General features: G+C 42.6%; 2 protein-coding genes across 3 annotated transcripts; both read right to left on the minus strand.

The window, feature by feature from the left end:
• Window positions 1-768: 768 nt before the first annotated feature.
• rad54b (RAD54 homolog B) lies at window positions 769-16,447 on the minus strand. 2 transcript variants are annotated; one of them, XM_049584761.1, is made up of 16 exons: window positions 16,309-16,447; window positions 14,522-14,693; window positions 14,218-14,413; window positions 8,293-8,541; window positions 7,482-7,781; window positions 7,195-7,357; window positions 5,346-5,571; window positions 4,987-5,073; window positions 4,765-4,885; window positions 4,522-4,661; window positions 4,131-4,421; window positions 3,702-3,865; window positions 3,367-3,628; window positions 2,667-2,733; window positions 2,374-2,571; window positions 769-1,459 (listed from the first exon to the last, which is right to left on the minus strand). In XM_049584761.1, exons 2-16 carry the CDS (start codon window positions 14,666-14,668, stop codon window positions 1,239-1,241), a joined length of 2,832 nt encoding a protein of 943 aa, XP_049440718.1. In that variant the 5' UTR covers window positions 14,669-14,693; window positions 16,309-16,447; the 3' UTR covers window positions 769-1,238. The 2 variants fall into 2 exon arrangements, with proteins under 2 accessions (XP_049440718.1, XP_049440719.1); XM_049584762.1 differs by lacking the exons at window positions 2,374-2,571; window positions 2,667-2,733 and having other exon boundaries at window positions 1,340-1,459.
• Window positions 8,852-13,224, minus strand: LOC125893832 (fibrinogen silencer-binding protein). The gene is made up of 2 exons (XM_049584763.1): window positions 11,961-13,224; window positions 8,852-11,152 (listed from the first exon to the last, which is right to left on the minus strand). The coding sequence occupies exons 1-2, from the start codon at window positions 12,365-12,367 to the stop codon at window positions 10,597-10,599; spliced, it is 963 nt and encodes a 320-aa protein (XP_049440720.1). The 5' UTR covers window positions 12,368-13,224; the 3' UTR covers window positions 8,852-10,596.
• Window positions 16,448-18,182: the final 1,735 nt, after the last annotated feature.

Consider the following 18,182-nt stretch of genomic DNA (forward strand, 5'->3'; position numbering starts at 1 on the left):
ACAGCTGGCAGCTTCTTGCCCAAAAACTGGGCCCGCTCCCAAGATCAGGCGTGGGTGGGTTTGCGCTGGTGAGGTTTCTCTCACAGGCATATAGCAGCGATCAGGCGGTTACTCTGTTAACTTTAAACCCAAGTGTCCGATGACTAAAGTCCTTTGTCCATTAAGAAGACGTAGATAAAAACAACCACTATCTAAAAGGTGTACGGTTAAAAAGGGCTTAAAAATTGCATAAAAAGTTGATTTATGACAGAGACTGTCAGGGAACACACAGGCGCCTTTTAAATGTTAATGGCTGTAAATGGGTGTAGAGCAAAAAAACCAAAAACCTCCCAGCAGTTAAAAACAACGCATTTGGTTTTCGAAAAGGGGAAATAATATGCCACTCTCTGCACTTGTCTTGCAATTGCATTTGGCACTGCGGCTACCTGAGGAGGGTAAGCTGTCCTCCCTTTCACTGTCACTTCCTCTCTGTCTTTGTGTGGTTCTCATCCTCTATTACATCCTCCTCCTCATCATCATCCACCTGAATATTACTATCTGACCTGCTGAAAGTAGGCTATCTGAGTTATGAAATGATACTGTGTGTCCTGTTCCTCTTTCCTGTTTGCAGATCTGTCCTGCAGGGTGTGCCACATTTTCTTAACTGCTTCAACGTCAAACCACAGCCTAGGTTTTTGAGGGATGGGAAAATACGCAAAAAATCGAAACTTTTCCCAAACCTGGGTCTGTGTGTGAACATGACTGACACAACATGAGGTCTTATTTATTTTTAAACATGCAACAATTTCGGATGGAAAAACAGACTTGGTGTGCAAAGGCCTTTATAGCTGTCCACCTGTGATCCGATCACCCAAGATACGTTATTACCAGGTGCACACAGGGACTCTAAAATGCTCTGCTTTCCCCAGGAAGAATTTTTCAGTCAATAACAAATGTTTAACTTCTTAAAAGCCTTTTTATTACACATATTCCTTTGTAATTTCGTTTATTTGATGACGTTTAACAGTAAATTTCCTTGAATAAATTAAGAAGATGTCGAGAACAAAACACAGAATCTCACAAACATCACGTATTGCTGTTGTTGGCAGCAACTGTTGAGTGCTTTGTAATATGATGTAGCCAGACTGCTGACAAAGCCCAGAAGCCTGAAGACAAACACGTAGAAGACGAAGACACATATGTGTATATGTGTGTGTTTGAGTCATCTGTATCGAGAGTGCAATCTGGTGCGCTTCTGTTTACGGAGCTGTGTGAGAGATGGTGGTCTGGAAGGCGAAGGTGATGTGGTTTCGTGCAAGATCAAGATAAGGGTCTGAGAAGGTGCGTGTGTCACCAGAGAAATGTCTCCACTGCATCAGCTCGGACATGCTGAGATGCTTCTGTTGCGCCCCTCCACGGTCGCCTTGACGACCGAGCTGGCAAGGCCTATCAGACACCTGCTCCTCTTCCTCTATGACAACTGAGGATGAAGAAAGACAGTATGAGGAATTAAGTCAAATACTGGTGTCAGTATATGTGGGGCTTTAGTGGAAGAAGTATTCAGATTGTTTACTTCAGTAAAAGTTCTAATACCAAAGTGTAAAAATACCCAACTACATGTAAAAGTCCTGCATTTAAAACCTTACTTAACTAAAAGTACAGGAGTATTATCAGCAAAATGTTCTTAAAGTATCTAAAGTAAAAGTATTAAATGTGCATTAAAATGTTCCCTGACAGTTTTAATATCATATCTGATGTTTTAAGGTTAATATTACTGCTTTATTAAAGTGTACGTTCAGTTTTTTTTTAACCTGGACTCTGTTTTTGTCATGTTTTTGTGTCTAAGTGACTTCTGAGATCAACAATGTTCAGACTTGTCCAGTATTGAGAGAGACAGCTGCAGCAAAACAGGCTGCAAGGTAACCACTTGGGGCAATTCTGCGCCACCAATTTCCGGCCACTAAAAGTGTTTATTTTTGCCACTGACAGGCTCAGATTGTTATTTTAAGTGTCTGACCACATTTTGGAAAGGATCCCTACAGAGATATATCTTTTTGCTTTAGAGTAAGATCCCTTTTGTTCACCCGCAAAGTAACAGCCCTAAAGATGTCACCGTCACAGCCACCAGGCTCCATTTAAATAAAGAGTAATTTTAGCATCATAAAACACGCTTCATTTAAAGTCGACAGAAACAAAGTAAAACTCACAAAAGCCATCTTGATTTGTTTTTCTGCTGTTCCAACAATTACCGGTGGAGTAAAGGTTTGAAGTTGCAGAAAATTGAAGTACTTAAATCAAGTAAAACTACCTCAAATTTGTACTTGAGTACAGTACTGATGTAAATATACTCAGTTACATTCCATCACTGGTGTGGGGCGTCAGCTATGTGCCTACCCTGGACTGAGCCGTCCATGCTGCAGCTGCAGTTCAGCAGGTCGTGTGTTAGAGACAGCGTGTCTGTCAAGCTAAAAAGATCTCGCAGTTCACTGGTGGAGAAACTGGTGTGTTCTGCCTTCTTGCCCAGGTCAACCACTGTCCCAGAGAGCCCCTGTTTGGACACCTGTCTCTGGAATATGCGCTCCTCGATAGTCCCTGCGAGGACGTAACAGACACCAGGACAGAAAGCTTTACATCAGTCTGGTTCATGATGTACTGAACATTCAGGCTCATTGTGTGTTTTCTCTGACCTGCAGTGAGGAGGCGATAGATGTGCACAGTTTTCCTCTGTCCATCTCTCCACACTCGAGCCATAGCCTGGACACAGGACGGAGAGAGGGAACAGTTGTAGGGGAAAATTACATAAAAGTGCACAGTGCCATCTGGTGGATATGTAAGTGAGTGTGACAGAATATGGGGTGCTGCTTCGCTGGACTGCAACTTTTTCTGAGGATGACGATCAGCTCAGGTAAAAAAACAAGGACACAAGAGAGGCGCCTTTTACAAGAATATCACCGGGCTGGCGTATCACTTTTTGATGAACTGCCAAACGAAACCGAGTATGACACAAACACAACACATCTCTGTTTAACTCCTTTTCAGTTTCTATTGAAACTCCCCCACTGACAAGATCACCCATGTACTTGTTACTGTGGTTACCAAATAATTTGCACACATACTGTATACAGTACAGTGCTTATACAGATTATGTGAGACGGCTTCATTAACAGCAGCTGATTTTATAATCATATATCTACTATCAAGAAATGCTGTGATGTGTCTGCTTTCAGAGAGCACACTACAGGGTAGCTGCACATTTTGTAATTACAAATTTAATAAATTGTTGTTTTTAATACCTCTCAAAGGAAAATCGAAAAGAGACAGAAAACAAAGAAAACAGTGTTACAGACTGAAAATGTTTTTTGGCAGGTCTGAGTGTGTGTGTCTCACCTGAATGTCATTGGCAGGGTTCCAGTCAATATCATACAGCACCAGGTGGGAAGCACCCACCAGATTGAGCCCCACCCCACCTGCTTTGGAGCTCAGCAGAAACAGGAAGTTCTGAGAGTAGGGGCTGTTAAAAGCATCGACAAGCCGCTGCCTCTGGCTGGTGGGTGTGTGTCCGTCAAGTCGGCAGAAGGTGTAACCCAAGTGTACACACAAGTCTTGGAGCAAGTCAAGTGTCTGCGTATAGTTGGACACTACGACTACCCTGCAGGGGCACACATACTTTGTCAGTATATATGGACAAAAACGCAAACACATACACATACTCATCCACAAACCTGTCTGAAGGGCTGATTTGTCTGATGGCGGCCAGCAGGTCCGACAGCACCAGAAGTTTTCCGGAGTCAGCGGTGTTGAATCCACCTGAAGAGTAGGATTCTGGGAAGAGCTCAGCCAGGCCCTCGTATAAAGTGCTCTCCACTGAACCACTGTCTGTTCTCTCCTAAAAAACAGAGCACAGTGCTCACAGTGAAGACTGGTAGTAGATCTGTAAACACTAACATAAATGCAGAATACGAATACGAATTCCAAGGGGCAAAGGGGAACTTGAACAAAAGCAGTAGGGGTATTAATAAGAAATGGGTTTGGGCCAAACTGATAGTTTTAGTTAAAGTACCTCATACAAACCCATTTAAAAAAATCAGAACAATCCATTTAAGAGGCCAGATGCAGGTTTTACTACCCTACCAACTAACAAAGACCTTAACCTTGACAGTGCAATGGAGCAGACCAGGGTGGTTACACAGCTTCTTCAGTGCAGTGATGCAGGCCAGGTGTGTGTGCGTTTGCATGGAGCCCTGAAGGCAGTCTCTGAAGACTCTGTGGCAGAGGAGATGCTTGTACAGCTCTCGCTGCAGAGGGGACAGGTCGCAGAACAATGTCCAGTCGAGGCGAGGAGGCAGGTAGCGGTTGATGATCTCTTGTGTCCGTCTCAGGATGAACATGCCAGTCAGGCGAGAGAGCTCAGCTGCCCGCTCCTCTCCCAAAACGCGCTCCTCCTGTTAGCAGAGACAGATCAGGTTTAATGCCAGATTAAGTTGTTGATATACAAATTACTACATAGATAGGAGGAAGCAAGAGGGGCGGAGGTGGCACTACCTCTGTGCAGGAGGGCTGTCTGGAGTGTAGAATTGGCTCCTCATACACTTTCCTATATGCGGTGGACGTTCCAAGGATCCCCGGATTGACAAACTCTATAATAGCGTAGAACTCCTGCAGATCATTCTGTACTGGGGTGCCTTCAAAACACACAGATAATTTATTATAAAACCTGTACCAAAAGGTACAGCTCTCAGTTTGAAACACCTTAAAGTTTGCCTCCATGTTTCTCTGTCAGTGTACCTGTTAGTATGACTCTGCGACTACAGCTCAAGCTGCTGAGGGCTGAGGACGTTTTGATGTTGCTGTTCTTTAATCTGTGGCCCTCGTCGCAAATTACAAGACCAAACTCCACTTTCTGCACCTGAAAGTACAAGAAAATAATACTGTAGCAAAACAAGAAGATAATACAAGCTGATCTGTTTGTAACATGAGTATGTGACAGCAAGACACAAGGTAACATACCTGCTCCAGGCAACGCAGCAGCATTTCATAGCTTATCACAAGAACGCTGTGCAGAGGGGACAACACGAACTGCTCTATCCTGTGGTCCTACGTCAACACAGTACGTATATTAATGACATAATGCATTCTAGATTAAGGTAAATGAATGAATCGGACACTTTAACACAGCTTTAAAGTTCTTTACAAAAAGACGCTAGACTAGGAAAAATTCTTGTCACCTTCTTTTGCTGTGAACCTGAAATACTGAGCCTGAAATGTCTAGCTAACAGAGATCTTTCTATTTATGCTACCATCATGCTGTTTGAGCTCCTTGTAAAGCGACTCTCTCTATAAGAAAGAATTTCTCCACCTCTTCTCACCTGATCCACAGTGAAAACGCTGATCCTCTCACGGCCCAGCCACTTGTTAAACTCTGCGCCCCAGTTGTGCACTAGGCTGCCAGGGGTGACCACAAGGACACGCTTAGCGACGGGTTTTCCACCGTAAGGTCCTTGTTTAAGCAACGTCCAGGACAGTGCCACGCTCTGGAGGGTCTTCCCCAGACCCATCTCGTCAGCCAGGATAGCCCCGTAGCGACCTACAGCTCTGAAGCACAAACAATAAAACACACCAATGTAGGAATCTTGATCATGGCTTAGAGGTGCATGTGCATGTCAATCTGTATCTGTATTTGGATAGAAGACCAAAAGTGGGTGTGGTTTGTGACGGTCGTCAAGTTAATTCAGGTAAATGTTGTATTTTCTAACCTAATATTCTGTCGCAGTGCAAACATTTGTGCCCTTGATTTCATAATAGCATATAATTATGAAATATATTTACACACCCTCATACTATACTTTTTTTTTTATCTCCGTCTCACTTATTTATTTATTTTTTTTAACTAAACAAATTTTTATGCGCTGTCTATGTGTCTGTGTGCCTTTGAAAAACCTCCTTAAATTAATAACTGAGGAAATAAATATATACATATATAAATAAATCTATATCTGAATACATAAATGTGTCAGTACAGTTGAATAAATAAAAAGGTTTTAATTTTTTTAAGACTAACGTTTTACAAAGGACTACTTTTACTTATTTCGGAGGACTTTCATCGTGCCACATTTACTTACCAGCTCTTTTTATTTCCATCTGTTTAAAGTAACCATGAAATACTGGGTGTTAGTGGACACTAAGCTAAAATTCCCTTAAATTTGGCTGAAACATACAGCATGGTATAACAGATGAATATTGACTGAGACACAAAGTAAAATGGCTTTTTTGTTGGTTGATATTGCGACTAGGTAGTTTAAATTTAAAAAAAACAAACAAAACAAACAAACAAAAAAAAAAAACACATACAGCTAAAAACTACAGGTTCTAAGCTTATTTCAATGTATGATTTGTGACGGTTGCTCCAGCACATAACGCCTCAGAATCAGAATATAGTGACCATTATCTCTCCCATTTTCTGAAAGTGTAAAACAGACCTGGAAACTCTTTTCCACTACTTTTTGATCGCTAGAGACTGGACTCACATAGCTCGTGAGTTATGCAGGATCTTTAGGACCACAATAAGAAAGAATCCAGGGCTATTTCTAGTTTGACCTCTAAAGGAGTAGCACTCCCCCATTATTGTTATAGATTACAAGACAATCTTTTGCTCTTTGCTTGTAAATGCATCCTGTTGAAATGGATCAAAGAATAAGTGGATAAGAATAAGTGCTGTCCTTAGAGATGATGAGGACTCATTTCTTAAGATCTGGAGCCCTTTCCTAAATTATCTACACTTAAACAAACTTTGTTAGAAGGTCAATAACCTTTAGAGTGGAAGCAAACTAGGCCTAGAGCCACATGACAGTTCCTACATGCTTAGTTTGTAATATTTTGGGATCATCTTTTGCCATATGCTGATTGCTGAGAGACACAGAACAATGCACTTCACTTTCTGGGATATTGTCATTGTCAGTACTAGTCCTATGCTGCATTTCTATCTTGTGGCCATCCATAATGACATGAATTGATTTGATGAGACATATTCCCCCCCAAATAAAAGCAAGCAACTTGAACTTGTCTGATTCTATTGCATTATTTGTGCTTTCCCAAATAACGTACCTAGATTTGGGCACATCCCTATAATGGCTGTGGTAACTTCTTCCGCTGTGAGGCTGAAACAGATTCATGTCTAAACACCATCAGAGAGAATGTCACAGGAACAGGCTCCATTACCTCATGCCCATGACACACTCATAGAGAAACAGCAGGCCGTCTCTCTGGTGGGGTCGCAGGTGAGTCGTCAGGTACGGGTCGACGACAACATCAACCACAGGAAGCCCTGACTTGTTATTAGACCACTGGTGATTCGCGGAGGGACGAGGCATCACCAGTGCACCTGGAAAACACCCAGAGATCCTGAGTATGTACATACACAATGTGAGAAGTGTTCTGACAAACCAAAAGATGCCACAAAGTGTCAAAAATAACAATCATGACATATCTTTTAGAGTTCTACGTACCTGGAGCCAGTGGGTCATGGCGAGGTCTGCAGGTCTGTTCCTCCTCTGATTTGGCTCCTGGATGATCTGCTCTCCCCAGCAGCGTAGGGGGGCAGAAGGGTTTGGACGCCAAGCGACGAGCAGGAGGTGGAGCCGCCTTTGTTTGCGGCTCCTCTTTCTCTACCTGGACCTCTTGAAAACAACGTCCTCTGGCGAAGTCCTCCGCAGAAATGACCCCCATCACCTCCACCTCCTTCCCTCCGATCATCAGGGTCTCTCCCTCGGACAGGGAGGCCAGCTGGGACACCTTGTAACCACTTCCTGCACACAATCACGCACAAGCATACCCACTGAACTCATGACTGTGTATACTGAGAAAAATGATTTCCAGGGGTTTAAAGTGCTCGCTACATCTACTAAAATGTTACGTCAGCATTCAGAGGTTGTTTCCATTTTCCCCAAGTGGCCAATTGCCTTTGTGCAGCAGTAAAGAAGTGTACTCAAGATGTAGTCATGATATTCAAACATCTCTGTTTGGTGTGGTTACACATGCACCAGAAAACTTGGTAAAATTGAGAAGAGACAATTCCCCCGCAACTGCACAGTGTAAGCGAGACTTGTAGGAAACCAATCTAAACGCTGATTGTGTCATTAGCCATTAAATTTATTATCATAACTTCAAGCAAAATGTTTCACTTTAAATCACTACTATAAGTGACTCATGTTGAAGATTTACTTAAATTTCAGAGGCTGCCTGGGCTGCGTTCACTTGCATTAAAACATGACAATAAGCAAAAGACTAAATGTAAACTGGGGTGTGTCTCTGTCTCACCCTTGCCAATGTCCTTGCCCTCCATATCTTTCAGTGTGGCTGTGCGTCCTCTTGTAAGCAGGATGGCATCACCCTCCCATCGCTTGTGTTTCTTCTTACTGGCTTTACACCACACCACACTGAAGTAACGCACTCCGTCCTGACTGCAGCCAGAGTCTGAGCCTGCAGCTCCAGAAACACACACAGACCCCACTGGAGGCTGGGGGGGTTGAAAAGAGCCAGGAGTCAACTGAGGGCAACCGTTCCTTCCTGAAACACAAAGACATAAAACGAGGTGAAAAACCAATAGAAATATCTGAGACACAACTCACCAGCAGAGGTCACTGTTGCACTGAGGCTTCACATCGAACCAGATGTTCACACTTCAGATGAGACGAGACGCAACAACCCTTGATCATGTATTCCTTTGCTTATAAAAATGGTAACAATGATAAATATATGTAAACCCAGTTAACAAAAATCATATCATCACGAGAGCAGATGCCTGTTTGACATGTAATGAACACGAAACCAGCCAGTAGAATGTTAACCTCACTTTTTTAATGGAAGTGAGTGGACATATGGACAGAGTGTAAAACAAACTGACAACACTTGTATACCAACATTACAATACAATCAATGTTGTAGTCACACACATTAAATAACAGTAACATCGCAAAACCAATTCCACATCTCCCCTCTGTTGATCACATCACACAGCCAGCAGTTCAGCAACCACAGAGAACTTCTGACTTGAACAGATTTCTCTCACTTTCATGTAAATTCCGCAACTCACAGAACAAGGTTGGTCATCATTAACATCTTGAGTTTAAGGCCTCCGGCAGTTTAACTTGCGCTTCAGTCCTGGATATCTGAACATCTCTCAGGTCTAAAACAGACTGTTTAGAGTAATTGATAACCAACATAATTTTGAATAAGCATTCAGTTTGGTTACTTGAAAGTGCTACAAGGAAATGCCTTTATAATTTGTCACAATGTATTCTAATAGATGTCACATCAAGAGGAAATTTTCTTTACAAAAAAAAAATGAATCAAGCGCTTCACTATCCCCCTAATATGTCGGCAGACTCTTGCACTTGTGACAATCCAGTAAATCACTGTTGCTGGAATTTTTCTAACAAGATCATTAAATGGAAACTTTGGTATTTTTAAACCTGGACTCTGTTTTTCTGTGTTTTTGTGTCTGAGTTACTCGAGGGAACAACAATTCTTGAAATTGGTCGAGTATTGAGAGAGACACGGCTGCAGCTGTAGCGGCACTGTCAATTTACATCCAATAAAAGTGCTTGTTTTTGGCACTGACAGCCTCAGATTGTTGTTATAAGTGTCTGACAACATTACAATAAGGAAGCAATGCAACATTTTTTCTTACCCTTCACTGGTCTGTTTGTTATTGTGACTAAGTCTTGCTCAAGCAGAAGTCTTGTTCTGAAATCTAGCAAGAGGCGACTTGTTGCAGGAAAAACAACAGTGGAGATGTTAGTGAGAGTTGGTGAGAGAGGTGCCAGGAAGAGTTTGTTGTGTTACATGTAGCTGATTCGAACAATGTGGAGAAGTTTATGAGATTTCAGAACGAGCTAGACTTGGTTACACACACTAACAAACAGACCGGACCAGTGAAAGGTGCAGAAAAACAATTCACTTCTCTGTTGGGTCTTTTTCAACATGTCATCAGACACTTATAATAACAGTCTGAGCCTATCAGACCTATCAAGCACTTTTAACATAAAGAAATTGACGGTGCACAACTGCCCACAGGAATTACATTGCAGCAGTCTCTTTCAATGCTGGACAAATTTCAAATATTGTTGTCTCCATTTGCCGCTTAGACACAAAAACACACAAACATGAAAAAAATACAAAGCTTTCCCTTTAACACTACGCTAAAATTCCTATTGATACATACTGGTGGCAGATCTAGACAAGAACAGTTCCATCATGAAATGGTTCACTCAGTTCACAACTACCAATATTCCCTTCTAGAACCCGGACCTTCCTATTTATTTTACCTATACCTATACAGTGCTTGTGATGTGAGCACATACAAGTTTTGTTACTGCTTCTGCCAATGAGTACTAGAATGATAATACATTTTTAACACCGACAAGCATAAACACAGACCAATGGCAACACAAGTCAGCCTTTTCCTGCAATATGCAAACAGGCTTTCAGCATCTGTACGAGGCACTATGTTTCCAAAAGAAATTCAAGTTCTGACACAGTTCTAAAAAACAGATGAGTTTGATTGCTCCTCAGAGCCTCTCCCTTTCTAACGCTGGACACAGATGTGCGTGTTCGTGCTTGTTATAGAGGAATTGGCAGTCCGTGTCTCAGTCGCGCAGCCTTTAGTTTCTCCACTTTGATCTTGGCTCTCAGAAGTTCCTCCTCCAGGTCCTGCTTCCTCTTCAGCCCCTCCCTTTTCTCCTCCAGGTACATGGCAACCTTCCTGTGATTGGCTAACACCAGCTCGTGCTCCTCTTTGGCCAGGTGCAGAGGGCGAAACCTGTCGGGCTCGTGGTGGGGGTAGATGTCGTTGGGGTAGAGGTCGTGGCGTAAGGGCAGCGGCGAAGTGGAGAGGGGGATATTAACAGACGAAGGGACGGGAGACAGGGATGCTTCGTAATCGTGGACGCTGCCCAAGTCCTGCTCCCCCTCCCGCTCCTGGCCTCCGTCCAGCCCTGGCCCTGTGTGTGTGGCGAGGATGGGGAGATCTGGCGGTGGTTTAACATCCTCTTCAGGGTCCAGCTGGACCACCTCATGGGGGATACTTGGGACAGCTGCTGAGTAATCCTGGAGTCCGGCCAGAGAGGAGCTGCTGCCAGGATGCTCGACAGGAGAGTTGTGCTTGCTGTATATTAATCTACAAATGGAATGAAGGATAAAAACAAGTAAAACTGGAGTGCTTAAACAGCGTTTATTGAGTTTATGTGGGGTGTGTGGAGACCTCTGTCGGTGACGATGCACACTAAATTAATCAATCAAAGGGTCAGTTGACTAATCAGAGTAGACGAGAGGAAATTAAGTGACTCACCAAAGTAAAAATAACAAACCTGTGCTCACTACAGCCTTACAGAGAATATGATGTCCTTGCTATTACACATAATTATGCATACTTAATTAATCTGCAATATGTGTTCTTGGGCAGGTATTATTCTATAAAAAACAACAGTTGCCCAGTAAAATGACACTAAATTATTCAAGTGTTTGTTGGCTTCTGCATCCTCTCCTGAGCCAATATTGATATATTCTACTTAGCCTTATTTCCTTTACTCTCTGTAGTAGTGGACCAAGTTCAAAAATTTATTTTGGGGCTCAATTTGAGATTGGCAATTAAATTAAATGTAAAAAAGAAAAAAACACTATGATTAACCTGAAACTAAATTGGCAGATTAATCAATATTAATAGAGCAGTTGAGAATTATCCATCTAAATAATAACGGCAGGACAAACTTTATATTCCTGTTGAGCCTGATGATGTACAGAGAGTGTAATCTGATTGGTTTTTGGAACTGTGAGTTCAACCCCTCCTTTCCTTCCTCCGCTAAGAGTTGAATCAGTATTGTGACCACATACTGTTAATGATGTATGTGCTCGCTAAACCCTCGCCTGATCCTTCAGGACTGCATTAAAACGCGTGTTTGTGCTCGTGGGTGCAAATCAGACTGTACCTGCGCAGTGCCTGGTCCTTCTCATGAATGGGCACATGGTGAAACAGGTGAGGGATCATCTCCATAATTCTCCTGGTTGGCTCTGAGATGCTGGCTCTGTACTCCGGCTGGGCGTGCCTCCGCTGCATCACTTCCTGCTTGGCCGACTCCTTCAGCCTCTTGTAGAGGGTCCTGAGGCCCTGAGCGGTGCGATGGGGTCGGTCCCCTCCCAATGCGTTGTACTGTTCAGCGACAGTGTCCCAGCACTTGTTCTTGTCCACAATGACTGCATGCTTGTTGGTGTGCTCCTCCAGGATGCGGATGTGCGGACGGACCAGCTTCAACAGGTCCAGCTTCTCAGAGAGGGTGAAGTTGGAGGAGCGAGCTTTACCCACCATACTGGACAGAAACACAGAGCTGGATGCCATCTTATAGCATAGTGGACTCACACAGACCAAGTCAGGCCTATGGCGGTCACCCTCCAGCAGCCGCACTCAGGACTAAGGCTCCTCACTCTTTCCACCTGTCTTTTTGTGTCCCTGCTGCCGGCTTCTCTTGGTCCACCGTGATAAAGCTCACAGTGGTCTTACTCCCATGTATTTCCCATTTTCCTTCTAGTCTTCTTCTAGATCAAACATAAGCGATGTCTAACATGTGCATGGACTCATACACTACTCCTAGGTTCCTTCTCAGCCACGTTGCACAACAAAAACAGGCTGTGCTGCACACAATAAGAATCAGGCTTAACTAGGCCAGCCTCGTTTAGGCCCCCGCCTACCGCGGAGGGCTTTGGATGAATTCCTCCCAGCTTAGGCTGACGTAGCTAAGCCGCTTAAGCCCAGCCCGACCTACTTACAGCTCGGTCTCTCTAAACCCCAAACCAAGCACAGCACAGAGCACAGCACAGCCACACTGCCTCCACATTACAACACAGGCAGGGCAGCAGCAGCGCCTCTGTGCCCTGCACAAATGAGGGAAACAGTCTTTAAACAGTGTATTACAGGTTATTACGGGTCACGGGTCTATTTTCCAAAAGTGAGAGATAGCGCTGGCTTAACTAACTGAAGGGGGGAGGGGTTTGTGAGCGCGCTGCTCATGCCCGCACACACACATACATCGTTTATATCCATCTAATGCCGAGTGCGTAAAATAAACCAGAAACAGGGACTCGCATGATTGAGACACGTGTTCAGGGCGCGTGTGGAAACCGTGCCGGGAGTGTAAGCCGCGCGTGTACAGGGTGGAAAACAGCGGCACTAGTTGCTCTTGCAGGAGGAGGGAGCGGTGGCTCACTGATCCTGAGCACAGTCCTAATCTGCCCGGCGCTGCCGCTGCACTACCCCGCTAATTTGCATAATGCTGGACCTGCTGTCACTCAGCTTCAGCACGCCTGGTTTAACATCAGCATGTGTGTGCATGTGTGTGTGGGTGTTATTATTAGCTACAGAGACGAGACATTGGGGCACTGCGGAATAAGAGAGCGCTGTGACTTAAGGCGTTGCACACGGGTTTTCATGTAGAAAGGACTGAAGCACAGCTGTACTGATTGGTCTGCACGCCGGTGTGTAATTATCGTGTAGTTAAATCAACTGAAAGCATCGACCCTGTGTTGTTATGATGGTATAGGTCATGTTTAATATCCGATATTAGTATTTGTAAGACTAAAATTACGCGGAGAGAGCTGGACTGGATGCTGTGTTTAAGCTTACAGGTGTTGTGAGTTAAAGCAGACTACATCCTGCCGCTGAAAAGGCAACTAGCTTCATGTGCATCACCTGATAAAAGGTGGGGGGGCAGAGAATTTATAAGCTGTGAACCTTTTACCTTACTCAGCGATCTTTCCAGATTCTGGTTGACTTTCTCGTTCACTACAACCATGCCTATGATATTAGTGATATTATCACAATCCCACTCAGAAAAAACTGTATTTAGCCAGGCTGTCTTCTCCTTTAGAGCATCTCATCAATGGAATTTAGTACCATGATCAATTAGAGATGGTTTATTGAGAACAGTAATGTCTACAATGATGCTACTTTTATCTAATTACTTTATTTTTACTGTACCTGTATCATCTATTTGGATTTTATCCACTCATGTTGTTTAACTGTGTTGTATGTGCATAAATACACGTATAACAGTATTGTATATGTCTTTTTACCACAATGTTGTATGTTTTTAATTAACGCCTATCCCAGTGAGGTTTTTTCTTGCACAATCGCCACATGACTACCCTTGCCCATAACAGGTACTGTCCCAGCCACAAATCTTTGTGTCTTACCTGCTGGTCTGTTGTCTTCTGTGGTCTCTTCCAAGCCAGTGGTATGATCTTCTGTCTCAGCCTTATTCTCCTTACTTTCCGCTGCACTAAGAACACGAGCCAGAGCCCTTGACAAGGCCGGAGCAGGCTGGGCAGCTTTGGGCTGGACATCACACTCTGTTTTTCTCACAATTGGTGCTGCTAAACTTCTCTGGACCTGCAGGATGTGAAGAAGAGAGGATTCATAATCTGAGGAAGTTGGATGATGAGAATCAAAAGAATACTGCGAGATCATCCTGAAGGTTAAATTATGTGAATAATTTACCTTTTCCAGTGCATTGCCTAAACCAGGTTTAGGGGTAAAGGGCTTGGATTCAGCCACAGGACATGAAGTAGACGTTCCAGGGGGCACAAACCGAGGCTTTTTCACAGCATTGCCCAAGAGCTGGCTGGGAGCTCCTGAGCGTCGCATTCTGCTATCCACAATAATCTATATCCTAAAAGCAATTAATACAACACAACAATTAGCCTAATACTGGCAACTACTTAGGTCCTATTCAGTATATTATGCTGTCAACTAATGCAGTGGGGCAGTAACACCCCAGGATTTTTCAAAACTATGACAAAATGAGAGGTTTTTTTTGTTTTGTTCTTTTTGCCAGAATATACATTCACGAGCAAATGTGTGAGGGAGACTGTCTTCATGGTCCATCCCCACCAATCTCAATTTATTATTTAAGTCAGGGTTGATAAAACATATGGCCCAGGGGCCAGAACTGGCCTGGCAAAGGGTTCAATCTGGCCCACTGGGTGAATCTGCACACCTGATATTGATGCACCCGTGAAGGCTAAGAGGTGTCAGGTTCAAACAGTAAGTAGATACTTCATGTAAAATGCTGCCTCAGAGGCTTTTCCACCCCGACCAGAACACAGTTCTCTTAAATAACAATGAATACTTACTGTGGTTGTATTTAAATATATTGAACACTGGAAAATATTGTCAACCAGCAGCTTCAGTGCAAAAGAATCTGTAACAGACTTCTATCTTAAAACAGTGTGGGTGGAAACCTGTTGCTTAGGCACAGACAAAACCTCAGACTAAATGGTTTATAAGGCAGGAGATGACTTAACCTGCTTCTTTAATAGCTCCCACTTTGGTGGAAAATCATGAAAAACGTCACATGTCGTGAAAGTGAGTGGTAGACTGACTGAGTGTGGACAAACTGTTGAATTTGCACATTTTTCTGTGGATATAGCAGGCTGTTCATCACTTGTTTTGTAAACAGATAGACGTTTTCAGAATGTACTTCTTTGGATGAAAGTTGTTAGTTAGTTATTATGTAATGGTTTTACTGGTCCGGCCCACTAGAGATCAAACTGGGCTGTATGTGGCCCCTGAACTAAAATGAGTTTGACACCCCTGCTTTGAGTAGTTTAGTGTGGATGCCCTTGTTTGAAACAGGAAGGTTTAGTTACCAACATTTGGTGTTTAAATTTAGACCAGCTTAGACAGAGAGAACACAGACCCCATGATACATATATCATGATAAACTAAATCATTAAAGATTTTATACACAATGAATCACTTTAACAACATAGCAGACACATATACCAAAAACAGTGTCTACACTAATACAGCTTTACAACAAGTTTCTGTCATGTCTGTAATGTTAGTTACATGAAGACACCACTCTGGCTCTGGTTGCATGTGATGGACATGCAACATTTCATTAACGCAATCAATAAATGATTTGAGGGCTATCAAGATAAAGGAAAGAACACATGTAAAATAAGAGTTAAACTGTTCTATCATGAAATTAATCGACCATTGCAGCTCTGGTGACGAATTAAGAGAGAGGAGGATTTGGCAATAAAATCTGTACAAAGTGAACCGTGTTACTTTCTACCCGTGTTAACCCCTCTGAAAGTATTTGAGCTGCCACATCTGGTTAACTAGACATCGACTCTGGTTAGCTAATGTTACATTAACTTGTTGCATCCACTGCATGTTAGCAAGCTAGCTAACGTTAACTAGCTGCAAACAACGCTAACCCGGTTGAAACTCGTCCGTAATGTCGTTTTTTATGACGTGTAACGACGTGTCATACATACCGGGACGACTTAAAGGTATCACGACAACATATAATATCACAAAATGTCGCTGAATTCAAACGAAATATATTCGTTTTATCTTTTCTTCCTAAAACTCTTGCTTCTGTTCAGGTTCTCCCGCTGGATGATTTGAAGAACGTGATTGGTTGAACTCCGAAAGTGGGCGTGTTCGAAACAAGTGGGGTGCGTTTGATTTATAACACCGCAGTGGTAGTACTTTTCACATCCCTATTGAATTCCCGCAACCGGTCAGTCCCTGAGTTATAAATCGAGCACATCCGGTACCTATCTGTGGTGACCTCACTTCACCACTTTAATAACAACAGGACAATAAAATATGACGCTTCTAGTAATATTTATTAATATTTATGTGCATATTATTGATTTTATCCTGTAGTATAGTCTATTTTATCTTGTATCCACCGCCTGCTTTGACGTTGTCATGAATTTATTGTTTATTTTAATTTAGTTTATTAAGCTCCCCATTAGCTACTGCATTGCAGCAGCTATTCTTCCTGAGGTCCCCAACTTCACATTTGTGACTGCACACAAAACAACTCACATAATAATCACACAATAATTAAGATATATGCATTTTCATGATCTCAGTTGATAAGTAACTGCCGGTTTGGGGATAAATTTTGTTCTGATTACCTGATGATGCTCCATAACTGTAATATTAGAGCAAGTATTGACCTAATACTATACATCCACATTTGTATGTTACAATACACACACTACATGTGCATTAAAAGGAATACTTCCTTGGAAAAACAATGTTTTTACCCTGCATGAAGTTAATTACAGCATATGAATCACATAGGTCACCTTGTCGTCATACCAGTTGATTTAAACTAATTAAAATGAACTAGTAACTGTACTTAAGTACAGTTCTGAGATACTTGTACCTTATTTGAGTATTTGAAATTATGCATACTTTAATTACAGACTGAAATGTTACACATTTCTTCTACTACACTCATTTGACAAATATAATGGGCTACTTTAAAGAATAACACATATAATGAACATATAGGCAGTTAAAAAAAATATGTTAGCTTTACTCTATTATACTATGACAAGCAAAAATATTTAAATGTAGCCTTTATGTTAATGGATGGGTAATTACAAACCAATACATTTCATTATATAACATTGACAGGATATGTACTTTAACTTTTGATACTTAGAGTAGTCTACATTTTGCTGGAAAGACACATTCTTTACAGGTTTTACTTGTAATGGAGTATTTTTACATCATGTGGCTTTTTTTAACTTTAGAAAAGCATTTGAATAGTTCTTCCACCACTGAGCGTGACAGAAATGTAAGTTCAAAGAACATAAAAAGGACTAGGATGTGTCCAGGGGTTTGGGTTGCTCTTTGAATTTTGTGTTCTGACAGTTTGTGTCATCTGACGTTGTGCAGTCTGTAATCCAATCAGGCAGAGAGAGAGAGAGAGAGAGAGTGTAATCCATGTTAATCCCACATCCAGAGAGCGAGAGAGAAACCTCAGATAGGATGGGTCATTAAAACAGTTGAAGGACAGCAGTAATCTCTGAAGGCACCGCAACCTTTAGCTTTACTGGTGAGGCGGTGAGGAAAACAACACTACTGCAGAATTTGCCTGTTTTCTTGAGCGTCTCTCCTCCTGTAATTCTGTCTGTCTCTCTGATCTGATCTGATCTGATCTCGTCTGACAGCTGCCTGCCTGTGTCCCGAACCCTGGTTGTCAGGGATACCTCTCCATGGAGACGCAGTCCCAGAGGTAGGGGAGGGCTTTCAGGGAAAGGAGACCCTCACCTTGATGGAGCAACAAGTCAAGAGAGAGGATGAAGAAGGAAAGACTGTAGCAGAAGTGCAGAGATAAGAGGGG

This window comes from Epinephelus fuscoguttatus, linkage group LG8 (assembly GCF_011397635.1).
Source record: "Epinephelus fuscoguttatus linkage group LG8, E.fuscoguttatus.final_Chr_v1".
Taxonomy (NCBI): Eukaryota; Metazoa; Chordata; class Actinopteri; order Perciformes; family Serranidae; genus Epinephelus; species Epinephelus fuscoguttatus.

Bases quoted from the DNA above. Each gene is read 5' to 3' on its own strand.
- rad54b (XM_049584761.1), bottom strand. From the start codon at position 14,668: ATGCGACGCTCAGGAGCTCCCAGCCAGCTCTTGGGCAATGCTGTGAAA. The intron at 8,542-14,217 runs GTAAGACACAAA...TTTGTGTTTCAG, and splicing joins AGAAGACAACAGACCAGCAG to GAAGGAACGGTTGCCCTCAG. The intron at 7,358-7,481 runs GTACGTAGAACT...GGTGTTTTCCAG, and splicing joins CCATGACCCACTGGCTCCAG to GTGCACTGGTGATGCCTCGT.
- LOC125893832 (XM_049584763.1), bottom strand. From the start codon at position 12,367: ATGGCATCCAGCTCTGTGTTTCTGTCCAGTATGGTGGGTAAAGCTCGC. The intron at 11,153-11,960 runs GTACAGTCTGAT...TTCCATTTGTAG, and splicing joins AAGGACCAGGCACTGCGCAG to ATTAATATACAGCAAGCACA.